Source organism: Barbatula barbatula (genome assembly GCF_947034865.1).
Source record: "Barbatula barbatula genome assembly, chromosome: 15".
Classification (NCBI taxonomy): Eukaryota; Metazoa; Chordata; class Actinopteri; order Cypriniformes; family Nemacheilidae; genus Barbatula; species Barbatula barbatula.
The window spans coordinates 189065-204020 of record NC_136778.1 but is presented as its reverse complement, the minus strand read 5'-3'; the positions used below and the strand labels follow the sequence as shown (position 1 = coordinate 204020).

At 40.7% G+C, this 14956-nt stretch overlaps 3 protein-coding genes across 5 annotated transcripts; all 3 read left to right on the top strand.

Moving 5' to 3' along the window:
* Positions 1–1405: 1405 nt before the first annotated feature.
* Positions 1406–4879, top strand: actr10 (actin related protein 10). Its single transcript, XM_079474564.1, has 13 exons — positions 1406–1610; positions 1866–1938; positions 2018–2100; positions 2168–2276; positions 2364–2471; positions 2786–2853; positions 2935–3008; positions 3110–3145; positions 3223–3302; positions 3621–3694; positions 3792–3873; positions 3970–4171; positions 4267–4879. The coding sequence occupies exons 1-13, from the start codon at positions 1534–1536 to the stop codon at positions 4446–4448; spliced, it is 1248 nt and encodes a 415-aa protein (XP_079330690.1). The 5' UTR covers positions 1406–1533; the 3' UTR covers positions 4449–4879.
* An 880-nt stretch (positions 4880–5759) lies between these two features.
* Positions 5760–7539, top strand: LOC306904543 (zona pellucida sperm-binding protein 4-like). Its single transcript, XM_079474532.1, has 6 exons — positions 5760–6081; positions 6149–6336; positions 6402–6489; positions 6550–6994; positions 7061–7208; positions 7289–7539. The coding sequence occupies exons 1-6, from the start codon at positions 5775–5777 to the stop codon at positions 7505–7507; spliced, it is 1395 nt and encodes a 464-aa protein (XP_079330658.1). The 5' UTR covers positions 5760–5774; the 3' UTR covers positions 7508–7539.
* A 1794-nt stretch (positions 7540–9333) lies between these two features.
* On the top strand, positions 9334–14218 carry pgfa (placental growth factor a). 3 transcript variants are annotated; one of them, XM_079475451.1, is made up of 7 exons: positions 10248–10594; positions 10775–10831; positions 11152–11185; positions 12332–12528; positions 12748–12827; positions 12922–12951; positions 13025–14218. In XM_079475451.1, the coding sequence occupies exons 2-7, from the start codon at positions 10826–10828 to the stop codon at positions 13101–13103; spliced, it is 426 nt and encodes a 141-aa protein (XP_079331577.1). In that variant the 5' UTR covers positions 10248–10594; positions 10775–10825; the 3' UTR covers positions 13104–14218. The 3 variants fall into 3 exon arrangements, with proteins under 3 accessions (XP_079331575.1, XP_079331576.1, XP_079331577.1); XM_079475449.1 differs by lacking the exons at positions 10248–10594; positions 10775–10831 and adding an exon at positions 9334–9656; XM_079475450.1 differs by lacking the exons at positions 10248–10594; positions 10775–10831 and adding an exon at positions 9348–9650.
* Positions 14219–14956: the final 738 nt, after the last annotated feature.

Below are 14956 nucleotides of genomic sequence, written 5' to 3'. Positions count from 1 at the left end.
GTCTTTGTTATTATTTATTAAATATGTTAACCCCTTGTTACCCGCTGTCTGCACCTGGGTCCTCTGTCCGTGACAAAGAATATATGGACATATTATTATATTTGAATTGTGCTTAATTATAAAATTATTTCTAATGTTTTGTACAATACTATAATATTTGTGTAGTAGCCTATAGAATACAGCATGATTTACAAACATGACTTATAAAACAGTAATATGTAAGCCTACAATAAATATTATTTTTAGGTTAACAACTAAAAACTATATAAGGTATTAAATTACATAGTCAGGTCTATTTTATTTATATAGCACTTTTTAAAATTTTCATTATCACAAAGCAGCTGTACAAGAAACATTGACTATAAGCAAAACATATAAAGTTATACAAGTCAAACCAAAAAGGTGAAAATACAGAAGACACACAGATTCCAGCACACTTACATACAAAACACTGAAACACAGCTCTATCATCACAGCTTTTGTCAGGAATGGCCATGAACTGTGTCCTGCCTGCTTAGACAAGACTGGCTGAGAGTAGAGGACTGTTCTGCACTCTTTGATGCACAAAATACATGAGTTGATATTGGAAGTGTTCCTGGTTCCGGTTGATCTAACTAGAGACACCTAAAGATTCAAAATATTTATAATATGATATTGTAGTATATGCAAGATTAATATAGGTCTGTAGTTAACTAGTTATCCAGGGTCGAAATGTTTTTTGTGACAACGGGCCTTATATTCTTGAACAGCCACCTTATATGCTTTAGGCACATGTCCTAGTGTGAGAGCCCAGATAGCACAATCCATCTGGTTTACATCTATTTGACGTCTGCATTTACAGCTAAGACATCTACAATACATAGTTTGCTCATCTGCAATACGTCTCTGAGACGTCTGCAATACGTCTGCTAAAGATCTGGAAACATCTGCTGCGTAAAAACATGTGCTAAACATCTCAGAAAGAGCAGCTTTACATACATTCTAAATCATACACCTTATAGATATGTTACAGATGTATATATATGAGGTCTGACAGCAGACGTCTCCGAGACGTATTGCAGATGAGCAAACGATGTATTGTAGATGTAAAATATACGTAAGCCAGATGTATGTGTGCTATCAGGCAGATGAGTTAATATTGAGGATCTATAATGTCTGGGAGCATCTCGTTCAGTAGATTTGTAGGTATAGGGACCTGTTGATGATTTTAGCTACAATTAAATGACGTCATTTAGTTTCCAGCGCAGCCCTGTGGCCAGCATTTTCCCCGTACTTCATTTCATATTTAATCATATTTATCAATATTATCGAAAAACAAGAACGATATGATCAGTTGTAATGATCGTGCAAAATATTTTTTGGGGGAATTTCAGAGTATAGTTTTTTGGCGCGTTGATTTTCATTCAGGCACACGCAGGGCAGCCAGCGGTGGCTGTGTGAAGGACCCGTGCAGCCTCGACACGCCCTGTTTGTGATGCTCTGCGCTGTTGAAACATAAATCATTTGTAATAGTGTTCATATACATTGATAATAATGCCTCTGTTTGAAGGATTAGGCAGCGGTGGAGAGAAAACAGCGGTGGTTATTGATATAGGAGCCGCCTACACAAAGTAAGCGACTGATGTTGACACTTAGCTGTTAGCTTCACTGCTAAACACATGAAGAACAGCTGTTTGTTCGCTCACGAAATGAAATGTTTTCTTTTCTTCATGTGTAAATATAAACACGCAGGTGCTGAAGGGTTAGTAGAGACACGCTAAGGCTGTATGGTGGACCTTATTTATGAGCGTATGACTGACAGTATATATGGATGTTTTGATGCCTGCGCACATTTCTAATGTTTGGATTGATTGTGTTTCGTCTAGATGTGGTTTTGCCGGGGAAACAGGGCCACGGTTCATTCTTCCCAGTGAAATGAAACGGCCTGGATCACAAGAGGTGAGGATCTGCTAGTGTCTGTTGTTATGATGTGTGTATATATATAATGTTACACACATGTTTCGCTCTTAATGCACAGGCTGTGCGAGTTGTTCAATACAACATCAACACGGAGGAGTTGTACAATGTTCTGAAGGAGTTTATTCACCTGCTGTACTTCAGGTGAGAGAGAGATTCTGTAGCTCTTGTGCTGAACTCCTGATGGACTTACATTCGTTTCTGACTTCAGGCATTTGCTGGTGAATCCTCGTGACCGGCGTGTGGTGATCATTGAATCCATCCTCTGCCCTTCACACTTCAGAGAGACTCTTTCCAAAGTTTTCTTCAAACATTTTGAGGTGCAGTATTCTCCCTCCAGCTCAGTGTCTCAAGCACAGCCGTTTGTTTCTATATGAAATGATCATGTGAGTGTGTGTCCTCTGTAGGTGCCATCGCTTGTGTTTGCTCCCAGTCATCTGATGTCCATCATGACTTTAGGTGTTCAGTCTGCTCTGGTTATGGATTGTGGCTACACAGAGACTCTGGTCTTACCTGGATCCTTACGACAGTCTGCTGTCGACAAAATCCAACATCTAGACTGATTTCTCACTTGAATCTAATGTTGGTTAATGAATTTTAAAGCAATAATGTTAAATCTTTTTATCACGTAACAATGGCTGCTTCATGCTGATGTTTGTGTTTATATTCAATTATTAATGTTCAGAGACGGCTGCGAGTTTAATCGCATTTCACTTTAAAGTACAAACACAGTGGAAGTTTGGTTTGAGAGTGTTTTTGCAGTTTACAGCCGAAGCCGTCATGTTAAACATTTTGTGATTGGGTTGAAGTTAACTTAACAGTGAATTAGATTTATGAAGGAATTCCCATCTTATCCGCTTGGGAAGCACTTCCACTGGGAGGACAAGCTCTTCATAAGTACGTTCACATCACATGTGTTGTCACTGCAGACTCTTGTCTTGTGCTGTATCGTCTGATGTTGTTGTTTGTGTGGTGCAGGGAGCTGCGCAGTCTGTTGTGTGAGCAGTGTACGGTGGACGCAGGCGCAGGTCTCCGGCTGCCCACTGACAGAAGTAGGACGGTCTCGTGCTCTCACACTTCACATTTATACCCATCCATCCAGATCAAACATTGTGCTGATCCAGAACCTGTGTGTTGTTTTTTTACGTCACAGGCTTTATTTCAGAGGATGTCGTGGAGGACATCAAAGGTACGTCATTCATCAGTTCAATTATGTGTCATGCTCGGGTCGTTGTTCTAACTTTGTTTTTCTATGTCTGTGTTCAGTGAGGACGTGTTTTGTCAGTGATCTTAACGGAGGCCTGAAGATCCAGGAGGCCAAATTTAACATGGATGGATCAGCTGAGGTCAGAGGTCACGCTTTCAGATGTTCATCACATAAATTCAGTAGCAATCAAACAATCTTTCTACGGTTTATACGTAGCATAGTCACATGTCAGAGACTGAATATTCTGAATATAACAAAGATGTTTCACTTAAGGCTGAGCACATTCCACTTTAAGAAGAATGTTAGATGTCTATTTGCGTTCTTTTCATGTTTGTGCCGTTCTTCTGTAAAATGTGCACAAGTGTCCAAACATTCGACAAGTGTTTTTTTTTATCATTTTTAAGCATCAACTTGATTTGGGATTTTATTAAAGATCAGAATCTCATTTGTCCATCAGAGACCTGCACCTCCACCCGATGTGGAATATCCATTAGATGGCCAGAAGATTCTACACGTCAAGGGTCTCATTAGGTAAACAAATACCTTCATGTCATCTTTAGACTGAGAGTGTTTTAGTGTCTCACATTGTGTCCTCTTGTTAAGCGGTAGTCTCTCTCTCTCTTTTCAGAGACGGTGTGGCTGAGATGTTGTTTGAGCAGGATAATGAAGAGAAATCTATCGCCACTCTGCTGCTCGATGCTTTGGTTAAGGTAGAAAATCTGTGGTGGGAAATGTCCTGGGCTAGGATGAGACTGTAATGAGCCCCTGCAGCGTCATGAGGTGTTTTTGCCTTTGTTTCTCACCAGTGTCCCATTGACACGCGCAAGGTTCTGTCAGAGAATCTGGTGATAATCGGTGGGACCGCCATGCTGCCGGGGTTCCTGCATCGACTCTTGGCTGAGATCCGCTCGCTGGTGGAAAAACCCAAGTACTGCCACGCCCTGGCTACCAAGAGCTTCCGTATCCACAACCCACCCGCCAAACCCAACTGCACCGCCTGGTTAGGAGGTACCACGTCACATACCAGCGTTTCAACCGCTCTAACCCCTGTTTTATTCTGGTCTTATGAACTGACGTCAGTGGTGATTGTTCTTTGCTTGTAGGTGCAATATTTGGAGCGTTGCAGGACATCTTGGGCAGTCGCTCTGTGTCCAGAGACTACTACAACCACACTGGCCGTATACCAGACTGGTGCTGTCTCAGCAGCCCCCCACCGGATTCAGTGTATGAGGCGGGAAAGACGCCCCCCCCACTCATGAAGAGAGCTTTCTCCACTGAGAAGTGAACCACATCATCTCATAGAACTGCACACATATATAACCTGCTTATTCAGAGAGACCGCTCACAGAAATGTGTCTGTCTTGTTCTGTTCTCTGAAGTCTGTCAGGTTTGTGTATTGTCCTAAATGTAAAGAAAACAAGTCCACCAGAGGGCAGTCGCAGAGATGACATCATCTTCGTATAAACGCGTGCTTGTAAATGTAGCCGTGGTCGTAAAACAGAAATTAGTAAATTCTGTTTCTGAACGGGACGTTATCTGATATTAACTATTTCGGTCATATTTTTGAAGCAAGGATGTACAACATGGAAGGCCAATATGTGTTAAGACCACCAACTAACTCACAGTTCCATGCATTTGTCTACTAAGAGTTAAAAAGATTTGTGTGTATTTATTTGGTATGTAAATAAACAAATGTTCCAAAGCCACTCTATGATCTAATCTTCTGTTGTGTTTTTTCAGAACCATGAACTTTAAATGCTTCAATGCTGTCATGCTCTATATATGATAAAAGTTGAAGGAAGTAGATCCGTCTTTACACTTCGGTTCTGCTTGAATGAAGATTTAAAGGGACAGTTCACCCAAAGATGATTATTCTGTCACCATTTGCTCAACTTTAGATTGTTCCAAACCTTTATTCATGTATTTGTTTTGCTGAACACACAGGAAGATATATGTAAGAGTGTTAAATCTAATCCCCCATCAACTCCCACTGTATTTAATTTCCCTACTATGGCAGTCAATGGGGATGAGGTCTAAAATTCTTACAAAAATCTTCCTGTGTGTTCGACAAAACAAATACATGAATACAGGTTTCTAACAATCTGAGGTTGAGCAAATGATGACAGAATAATCATTGGGTGTACTGTCCCTTTAAGAGGGCTTAGGAAACATGTTCCCTTCTTAGACAGAGGTCAAATTTGACATATTGCTGTGAACCAGGCTGTAAAGATTTAACCTTGTGGAGCGTTTACATTAATGACTGCGGCACTGTGTTTCTGACACTGTTGGAACTTACGGTTGAAGGCCAACATGCACTGCAGATTCTCAGATCACAATACTTCGGCCAATATTATTAAGAGTGCACACAGCTTTAGCTTCCACATACCTGCTTGTTTCATTTTTATATAATAACATAAAACTTTCACCATATAGCAAGAGAAGGAGCTTAAATCTTGAGGAAAAAATAATGGACAGCTTGCAAGCACTTGTGCAAGTCTGGAGATCCATGATTGTTAATTAAACAGAATGAGTGTGTTGTTAATGAGCTGAACTTTGCAATTATATAAAGATTAAAGGGCAGAGCTTCAGTGGTGTGCTAAATTCTGGAACAATGGCCAAAACTTGGTTTATGGGGCAGGTTTTAGCCTGTTATGTGTGGTGTTGTGCTTTCTGTCATGCCGTGCCTCAGTTTAGTAATTTTCCCCAGGAGCCTCAATCTCCAGTCTACCAGCAAACCGAACAACAGTTTTCTCAGAAGTGTCCTCTTCAGAAGCCAGTGGTGCAGTCAGAACCTCTTGACAAGTGTGCTGTGGCTGATTATGAGCAGATCCAGTGTGGACAACCTGGTATCAGTGGTGCCGAGTGTGAAGCTATAAACTGTTGCATTAATGGACAGCAGTGTTATTATGGGATGTCAGGTAAAGGCGTTCGGCCAGTGAAATGTTTTTTGCCAATCTGATTCCTGATAACTTCCTCTGTCATTAGTGACGGTCCAGTGTCTAAGAGATGGTCAGTTTGTGCTGGTGGTGGCTAGAGATGTCACTCTGCCTCGTCTGAGTCTGGACACGGTCCATCTGCTGGGTGGAAATAAAGCACCTTGTGGTCCTGTTGGTTCCAGGCCATCGTTTGCCATATACGAGTTTCCAGTCACCGCCTGTGGCACCAGCATGATGGTGCGTATGCTGTTCACGATTTGAATGTCTGAAGCAATTTGATGTCAATGGTGTTTTGCTTGCAGAAGGAAAATGGTTATGTGGTGTATGAGAACAGAATAACTTCATCCTATGAAGTGGGGATTGGACCTCTTGGCTCCATCACAAGGGACAGTCAATTTGAGTAGGTCGTCTGTTTTCGCTCAGGACTGTGACTCCTTGAACGGATGTAAGAAGCCAGCTTCCAGTGTAGATACTCTGCTACTGCTGTGGAAGCTCTGGTTGTGGAGGTCAACACCGTTCCACCTCCACCTGTAGCTGCTCCTGGACCCCTCAGGGTTGAGCTTAGACTGGCAAATGGCCAATGTGTCACTAAAGGCTGTGCAGAAGGTACACATGTGCTTGTCTTTAAAAAATGCTTCTCAAGAGGAATGGTACTAGTAGCTCTGGTCTCAAACTCTAGCTGTAACAGTAAGTGTTCCTCCGGAGATGAGGCGTACACGTCCTACTACGGTGAGGATGAGTATCCAGTCACAAAAGTCCTGCGAGATCCTGTGTATGTTGAGGTGCGCATTTTGGAGCGGACTGACCCCAATCTTGTCCTGATGTTGGGACACTGTTGGGCGACATCAACCCCTAGTCCTCTCAGTCTGCCCCAGTGGGATCTTCTAGTTGATGGGTGAGTAGAATCCCAAGCATTTGTCCAGATGCTTTGAACGAGTCCTGACTGTCACTTCTGTTTTAGATGTCCTTACCAGGATGACCGTTACCTGACCGCACTGGTTCCTGTAGTTGGCTCATCTGGTCTTCAGTTCCCAACCCACTACAAGCGCTTTGTTGTGAAGATGTTCACGTTTGTTGATCCATCATCACTGGCCCCTCTCCAGGAGACCGTATGATTTCCTTACAGCTTTTCGAATCCTCTAAATTGCCTTGTATTTGTTGGTTAAGCTGATCATTTTTTTTTGGTCAGATCTATATTCACTGTAGTACTGCGGTGTGCCACCCTGCTTCTGGTTCCTGTGAGCAGAGCTGTGCCAGGAAAAGTAGGTTTTTCACTTTGGCTTGTGTACAACGTCAAAAGACATCAGTTTTATCTTCTGACTCTTGTGTCCCTGGGAGAGCTGTTGCTGGAAAAAGGAGTGAAGAAACCGTGGTTTCCAGTGGAGGAGTTTTCTTTGATTTAAATTGACTTGCTGATTTTAATAAAGTTATTAGACTCTGCCTGTTGTCAGCATTTGTTTACGCCATGGCATTTTTCAGGAGTTTTCCACAATGACCGTTGAAGTTTGAGATAAAGAGCTGGTTTTAAAGAGAACTGCAGAAGGTTGACAGTTAAGACATGTGCTCTTAAACCGCTTTATAACTGGTGGTTTTAAGCTATACGGCCCAACGTAGTGTGACCAGGTCACATACTTGGTTTCGTGCAGAATAGTTTGTGAGTTCATCTAAAATTGTCATATGGTTGCCCTACAGTCATTTCACACCTTTATGAATTTCTGCCGCAGAGGAGATACGTTTGTTGGTAAATGTTGACCCCAACATTAAGGGGAAGAAATTGTTTTTCTGACTCATTTCACTGCATTGTGTCAGTGATTAAACAACACTTTAAATTCACATCCACTGTGACATGTCAGCCTGGCATCTGCTCGGATCAACACGACCACTTAAATTTAAGTCTTTTTCTTTAGGGAAAAAAACATTCATAGGCACAAGTTTGTACAACTTAAATGTAAATCAGAAAGTTACCAAGAAATATTTAATTTTACCAAATTGATTATACTGAATTTGTGCATGGCTGTTAAAAATGGCATTTTGTGGTTTTAATGTCTAGCTGTTGTGTGCAGAATCAATTTATCACAAACTTTTTCTACCATTCCCCAGGGAAGTGTACCGATCCCCACCTTTCCCAACAAAATGCAAAATGGTAATACGCTTTCCATTTACATGTTTGGCAGATGCTTTTATCCCGTGCGACTTGCATTATATTATACAGTTGTATCCATGTATGTGAAATCCTCGGGATTGAACCCATGACCTTAGCGTTGCTAGCACCATGCTCTAACCACTGAGCTACAGGTAAGCTTTGTCCACTGCCTACTTCGTTTTATCTGCTGGTACAGAATTTCCGGTTTTCTATTTATTCCATTTCACAAACTTATCCGTTGCGAACTCGCTTCCAGCAGGTCTGGAAAACTGTGATAATTGATCAAGGATGTGAGACTTCTGACTGACCATTTACAGAATTTATGAGACTAAACACACGACTGTTAGGCTGAATTAATTTGCATGCTTATACATTAATCCTTTTTAATGTCAATAGAAATACAGTTGTATATTGTGGTCCATCATTATTTTTGCATCAACTGGAGCAAATACAGCTTTCAATTGAAATTAATCAAATATCTTTGTGTAACATGACTTAATATCCTAATGATTTTTGGTATAAACGCAATGGTCCCATATGTTTTGTTGGCTTTTGCCACCAATATTCCAGTGCTATTTAAAGACTTTAGTTGGCAGGTAGATTTTCCCAAGCCACCGGACATTGATAAGGTGTGGCAAAAGTGGTCATAACGATCCTTTTGAGATATTCCAAACACAACAGTCCCATTGCAGTTAAGGGTTAGGCCAATAAATAAAGGCGTTGTAAATATTTTGTATTTTTACATTGCAAGTGTATTTACTGCAAGCATATTTGCAGACTGAAATTTGAATTGAAAGTAGTGGTTGTCAGTTGCGTTGCTAAAACCAACTACAAACTCAAAACAAAGTTGTGAAACAAATCTAATAGCATGTGCATGATATTATTATTATTAGGTTACTGGTTGGTGTTGCCCATGTACAGAAGTTGACCACTGCCTGTGACAAACCATCTGTGTACTAAATGTAAGTTTCATATAGTTTTGTCCCCATGATTTCCTTTGACCTCTATCTGAGCTATAGCAGCACTTCATGATGTCAGTCTGATGACCCAGAAATCCTCAGTGTTCTGCCTGAGCGGAGGCTGTGGGCTTCAGTGATGCTAACTCACTCCAAACAAAGACCAGAACCTTAAAACTACTGCCAAACAAGAACGTTGAGAAACCAACAAGCTTGGAATGGTTTCTGCCGGTGTTATGTGTCTTATGGAGTAAGAGTTTTCATTTCAGTCTTGACTCATTAACGGGCAGATTACTAGTTGATTGAAGAAAATGCACTGGACTTTGAGGGGTTTGTCGCTGCAGTGGATTAACATTGCGAGGAGACGCTTTACTGCATTCTTCCAGCAGTTCGTCATGAATAGATCTGTCAGTTTTTCACCGCTGGCTGTATTTCTACTCTACATTCTACTGGTACAGGTACTCTTCTTCTTCTTCTTCTTCTTCTTCTTGCATTGATGATTGTTATGGATCTAGACATTGGTTGTTTGTACGTGTGAGGTTGATTTGGCCTATTCTTCCAGGTTCCTTTGGTTGTCTGATTAGTTTACATCCATAAAACAATCAACTGAAGGACTCAGTCATAATGAAGCAATTAGTTAAGCGAAGATTAAGACTCATTTATTTGCTATAAACGGCTCTTTTGTTTGTTTCTTCATTGCATTCTCAAATGCAGTCAATACCAACAAGCTGTCTATTTTAATGTTTTGTTCCTCCAGCTATCGAGTTTGAGAACATAAAGGTTAATAATGACATATTGTGGTAAACTCTTCCTTGAATGGTGACTGTAGCTGTATGTGACTCATTAATAAAGAACTCTGAAGTAAAAAGCTGCTCATTAGAGGACTGCACGTCTCTTGGCTAAAGTTAGTATTGTCCCCCTCTCTGCCCTTCTTATAGAGATCTGAGAGCCCATGCGCCCTAATTATTGTACAGCAGCTCCTACGTGTAGATGTGAAAACCTCCCAACAATGGACGGGCGCCAGATTCGGCTCAGTGCACAAAGACAACGGCACAATCTCATTCTGTAGCAAGAACCGCCTTGAGTCTTCATTTCAGCCATTTTCGGCTGTTAAGAGGATTTCAGTGCTCATGTAAAACATTCAGACATCCATGAACAGCTGCGATATGGGCGGGGAGCAGGATATCAGGAAATTAGTGCAAGAATGAAGGGTCATGACCTGACGAGAGAAAGGTCGCGGTGTGACGAATCTATCTGGTCGCACACATCTTCAGAGCAGAAGCTTGTATTTCCGGTCTGTCGCATTCACAAGCGTATCAATGGAAGTTAAAGGAGACGTGCGTGTCGTGTTCTTTAACGGTCCGTCTGGAAACAACACGAAGCCGTCTGATTTAAAGTAAGCTGTCGTGTTTACAACGGTTGCTATGAGAATTCATCAATCGACTAAATGCTTCATTCTTAAAAATATGCGAGTTCACGGTATAAACTTATAATAATTTTGTTGCTGTTAACTTTTCCACACCTCTTAACATGACGTGGCACAAAACGGGACGTGATTGGTTGCTTTACCTGTCAGTCGAATGGCCTCTTGGGCGGGCCTTAGCCAAGAAAGCTGTGAAAGTTCAATATGAAGGTCTGAACCATCAGAAATCCATGTTGCTCATATTACATTTACACATTTTGCAATTTACAATACATTGAAGCCGTATGTTTTATCAGTATGTGTGAAGGTTTACGTTCACACATACAAATAGAAGTGATACACGAGACCGAAACTAACACATAATATAAAGTTTGATCATAAAATGCCCGATGGATCTATAACAATAAGGTTTTGCAGACAGACAAGTTGCTTGTACAAATTGAAATACACTTCAAAGTGTCAGCTTTTCTTTTGTCAATTACCATTTCACAGTAATGACTTTAAAGTTTCCTTCAATTCCTTTTTGACAGGTTTCTATCATTCTTGGCAATTCCCACTCTAAAGGTAAATCTATTTAAATCCATTTCTTTGTGATCTTTTTGAGCCCTTTTTTCTGTCATGGGTTCTCTACGTTGCAACATTGTGTTTTAGCTTTACACACATTTGACAGCAAAGGTTTAAATGAGTCTGAAGGGACTCGTGTGGACTAAACACTTCAAATCAAAATATGATGCTAACATTTTTACTTATGAACGGCTCTAAACAGCAGGAACAGCAGTTGATGGTGAGAAATGGAAGTGGACCACAGACAAGAGTCTGGCCTGCTGGATTTTACGTTATGTCAGTGGTTCCCAAACTGGGGGGCCCAATAATATACAAAATATTTCATAATATTTAGTGTCTACTACTGCACACTGTTATGAAAAACAATGGACTTACAAATTAAATCAAACCAATATAATTCAATAAACAACATAGGAGTTTGCAGGTAACAAAACTGTGTCATGAGAGGATTTTAATGTGGGTGTAAGTAGGTGGTGGGGATCCGGTGAGGCTGGAAAAAAACATGTTTCTAATTCAACAAAAGTGAGTTTATTTGAAAAAGTCATCACACTGTATTATACAGTATATCTATATCAAACTGCTTGTTGTGGTTGTTCACAATTATGAGCGATTCATATTTAAGAGTCATTTTATATAATTTTCAATAAATTGCTCGTCTGTTTATGTGATCAAACAGAAGTGACATTACATTCCTTCAGTTTAATTGTGCACTTGTGAATATCCAGAAAACCAAATCGCAAAACAACCAATTAAAGATGAATTCTAAAAATTATACAAACATTCAGTGATATAGCAGCCTGTAAATAATATCATTGTGATTGTTTTATATAATAACTTATTCCCTGTGTGCTTATGTAACTTTGTTGTCCTCTTCTTAGTTTTCTTACATCCAAAATATTCAAACACCATAATATTACCCAGTAAAGTGTATATGATTGTAGAGGCTGCCAATTAACTTTAGAGCGCCACCTTCAGTCTGAGCTACTCAAGGACTCTCAACCTAGAGACGTGTCTAGTTTCTGTGACCCCTGTAAGATTTGTCCTCTGGACCTCAAAGCCTCACATAAAGAAGACGATGGGGTTCGGCTGCTCCTGCACACACACACACACACACACAGTTGTTGGTCATTGTGTGTTTGTCTGCAGTGATGCTGTTTCACGAGGCGTGGGGTCGCAGTCTGTGCAGTGCCATGCAGCGGCTGGTGGACGTGGATCAGGAGTATCCTGGAGGTGTGGAGCACATCTACAGTCCCGGATGTGTTCCTCTGCTTCGCTGCTCCGGCTGCTGTAATGATGACAAACTGGCGTGTTACCCCAGCAGAACACATAACATCACCATTCAGGCAAGAGCACCATCACATCGCTCAGTAAATATCCTTGTCATCTTTAATCCCAGCCTGCTCTCCTAAAGCCAGAAAACTTTTCACTTACTTTAAAATGCAATAGTGTCAAAATCATCCGTCACAGGCACATTTTTCATTTAGCCATACAGCGCATGACTTAAGATGTATTGAATAAATACACACAGTTTAGATGCTGATGCTTGTGTTGTTTGTGTTCAGCTGTTGAGAATAACTCCGGCAGACAGAAACAGAGAATATGTGCTTCTGTCCTTTCAGGAGCATCACGCCTGTGAATGCAGGTACTGTATGACATCACTGACAGCATTTCTCAGCTCAACACTTTTCTTTTGCTTTTTAAAATTCCTTTATCTTAACTTACGTTCGGACCTTTAGGCCCAGACGACACCCCTGGAGAACTCAGCCGTGAGTATTCATTCATTCATTCATTCATTTCTAAGTCACAAATACAATAACTGCTGTTTCCTTTATTTATCAGTAAAATGAGACAAACGGGCCGGGGTCAACGCAGAAGAAGAAGAAGAGGAAGAAGAAGAAGAGGCCGAACAGGACACTGATGACATGTGTGTCAGTAACTCTCGGCTGCTCTCTAGTGTAGAAACACATTTATCTGTAAGAATCAAAGACACGTACAGCTTGTTTAGTTGTCTTTCATTCTTATGTTCCATGATGAATAAAACGTGAGAAATGTTTGTTTATTTTTATGGCTTTTGGGATCTTTTCCTCAGATTATTAAGAATATTTGAAGCGTCAGTTGAAGGTAAAAGCCCTCAGCTCTCAGTGATGATGAAATATGAAACAGACCTGCTGTGATGTTATCTAGTACTTTATATTTCATTGATGTTCTGCTGCTTTTAATGGAAGTGAACAAGTGATTTTAGGTTTGTTTCACACAAGTCATCATTTAGTTCACTAAATAAAGATGTCACAGTCCTGAACATTTTTCTTTTTAGTTTTAAGTTTGTGATTTATGATGCTGTGCTTCATCCATTGGTTTTTGTTTTTGACGGTCAGGGGTAATCAAATAAAATCAACACAGATTTCACATTTTAACTCCGTGTTGGCTGAACCTACTTATCGAAACGGGCACGTGTCACTTTTAAAGTAAATAAATACATTTTATACTCGAACACACGAGGAGCTCTCTGACGTCACGCTGCGGCTGAACACGACGTCCTCAAGTCTCGCTACAGTCACATTAGACTTGTTTGAGATGAGCAAAATCTGCGCAGAACCGATCACCGGTGATCACCGCGAGATGCATGCCGGTTAGAAAAGTGTCCGAGTTACGTCCGCCTTGCTCTGATGTCATGCTGACGTGTGCCAAGAAGCTCTCGCGACGGCTGTGTCGGATTGAGCAGTCGAGCGCAGTTACTCTCCTCCGACTGCGCTATTCAAAAGCATGATGGGAAACGACTGAGTGACGACACAGCTTCAAGCTCATTGGCTGAGAATGTCAACTGATGCATTTTCTCTTCATTCTAAGAATTAAATTACGCATCTATTAATTTATATTTACATGCAAACTAAACAAAAACAAAACACGCCTAGTGAAGTTAAGAATTGGGACATGCGTTTATTTTATATTTCTCATCATTAGAATTCTTCCTTGTTGTAATTTTCACTTTATTCTATTGTATGTTTGTGTGAATTAATAAATCAATACATATCTAAATGGACTGTTTAGTCATTATGCCTCATCTATGTGTGGTTTCATCTGAGAAGTGTCTGGGTCTTAAAACAAGGGAAGAAATTCTGAAGAATGTTTGCTACAATACAGCTTTGACTTGTATGGTATGGAAAAATACTATGGACGTGAAATGGTGGCAGAAACCTGCTTGTTATTAAATATGACAAACCTTTGTTATGACCTCTGTCTCTCAAAATCTTCTTGTTATTTACTTAATTTACCATTTGTTTATACAATCCTTGAAAATGTCTTACATGTGTGAGCTGTTTATTTGGACATTATTTCACAGTACATTCAGTGATTATTATTGTAAGCATCTTCATGTAAAAACAGTGGTATTTCGATTACATCCACTTCGTCTGCGATAAAAAACGCGACCGCGATCTCCTCCATTGTTCACGTTTACAGGCGACAAAACAGCGAGATTCACGAAGTGTCCGACTTCAAAGGTCTTTTTTGACTCCTCCCCCCATATACTGCAGCCGCCTCCTCTCACATACATTACAGGCGCATCTCACACAAGCCTATTTTATAGCTTCATACTCGGGCGATAACCAATAGCAGTTTGATCTAATGGGAAAGGCCCGCCCCTTGAAAACATCACAGTACCGCGAGAGCCATTCAAAAGCTGTGTGTGCGCATCGCTCTCGCGCTATTGTGATGTCATACTGCGACCGAGCTGCGCAGCTACTCACGACACCAACAACACGTTCTGCGCCC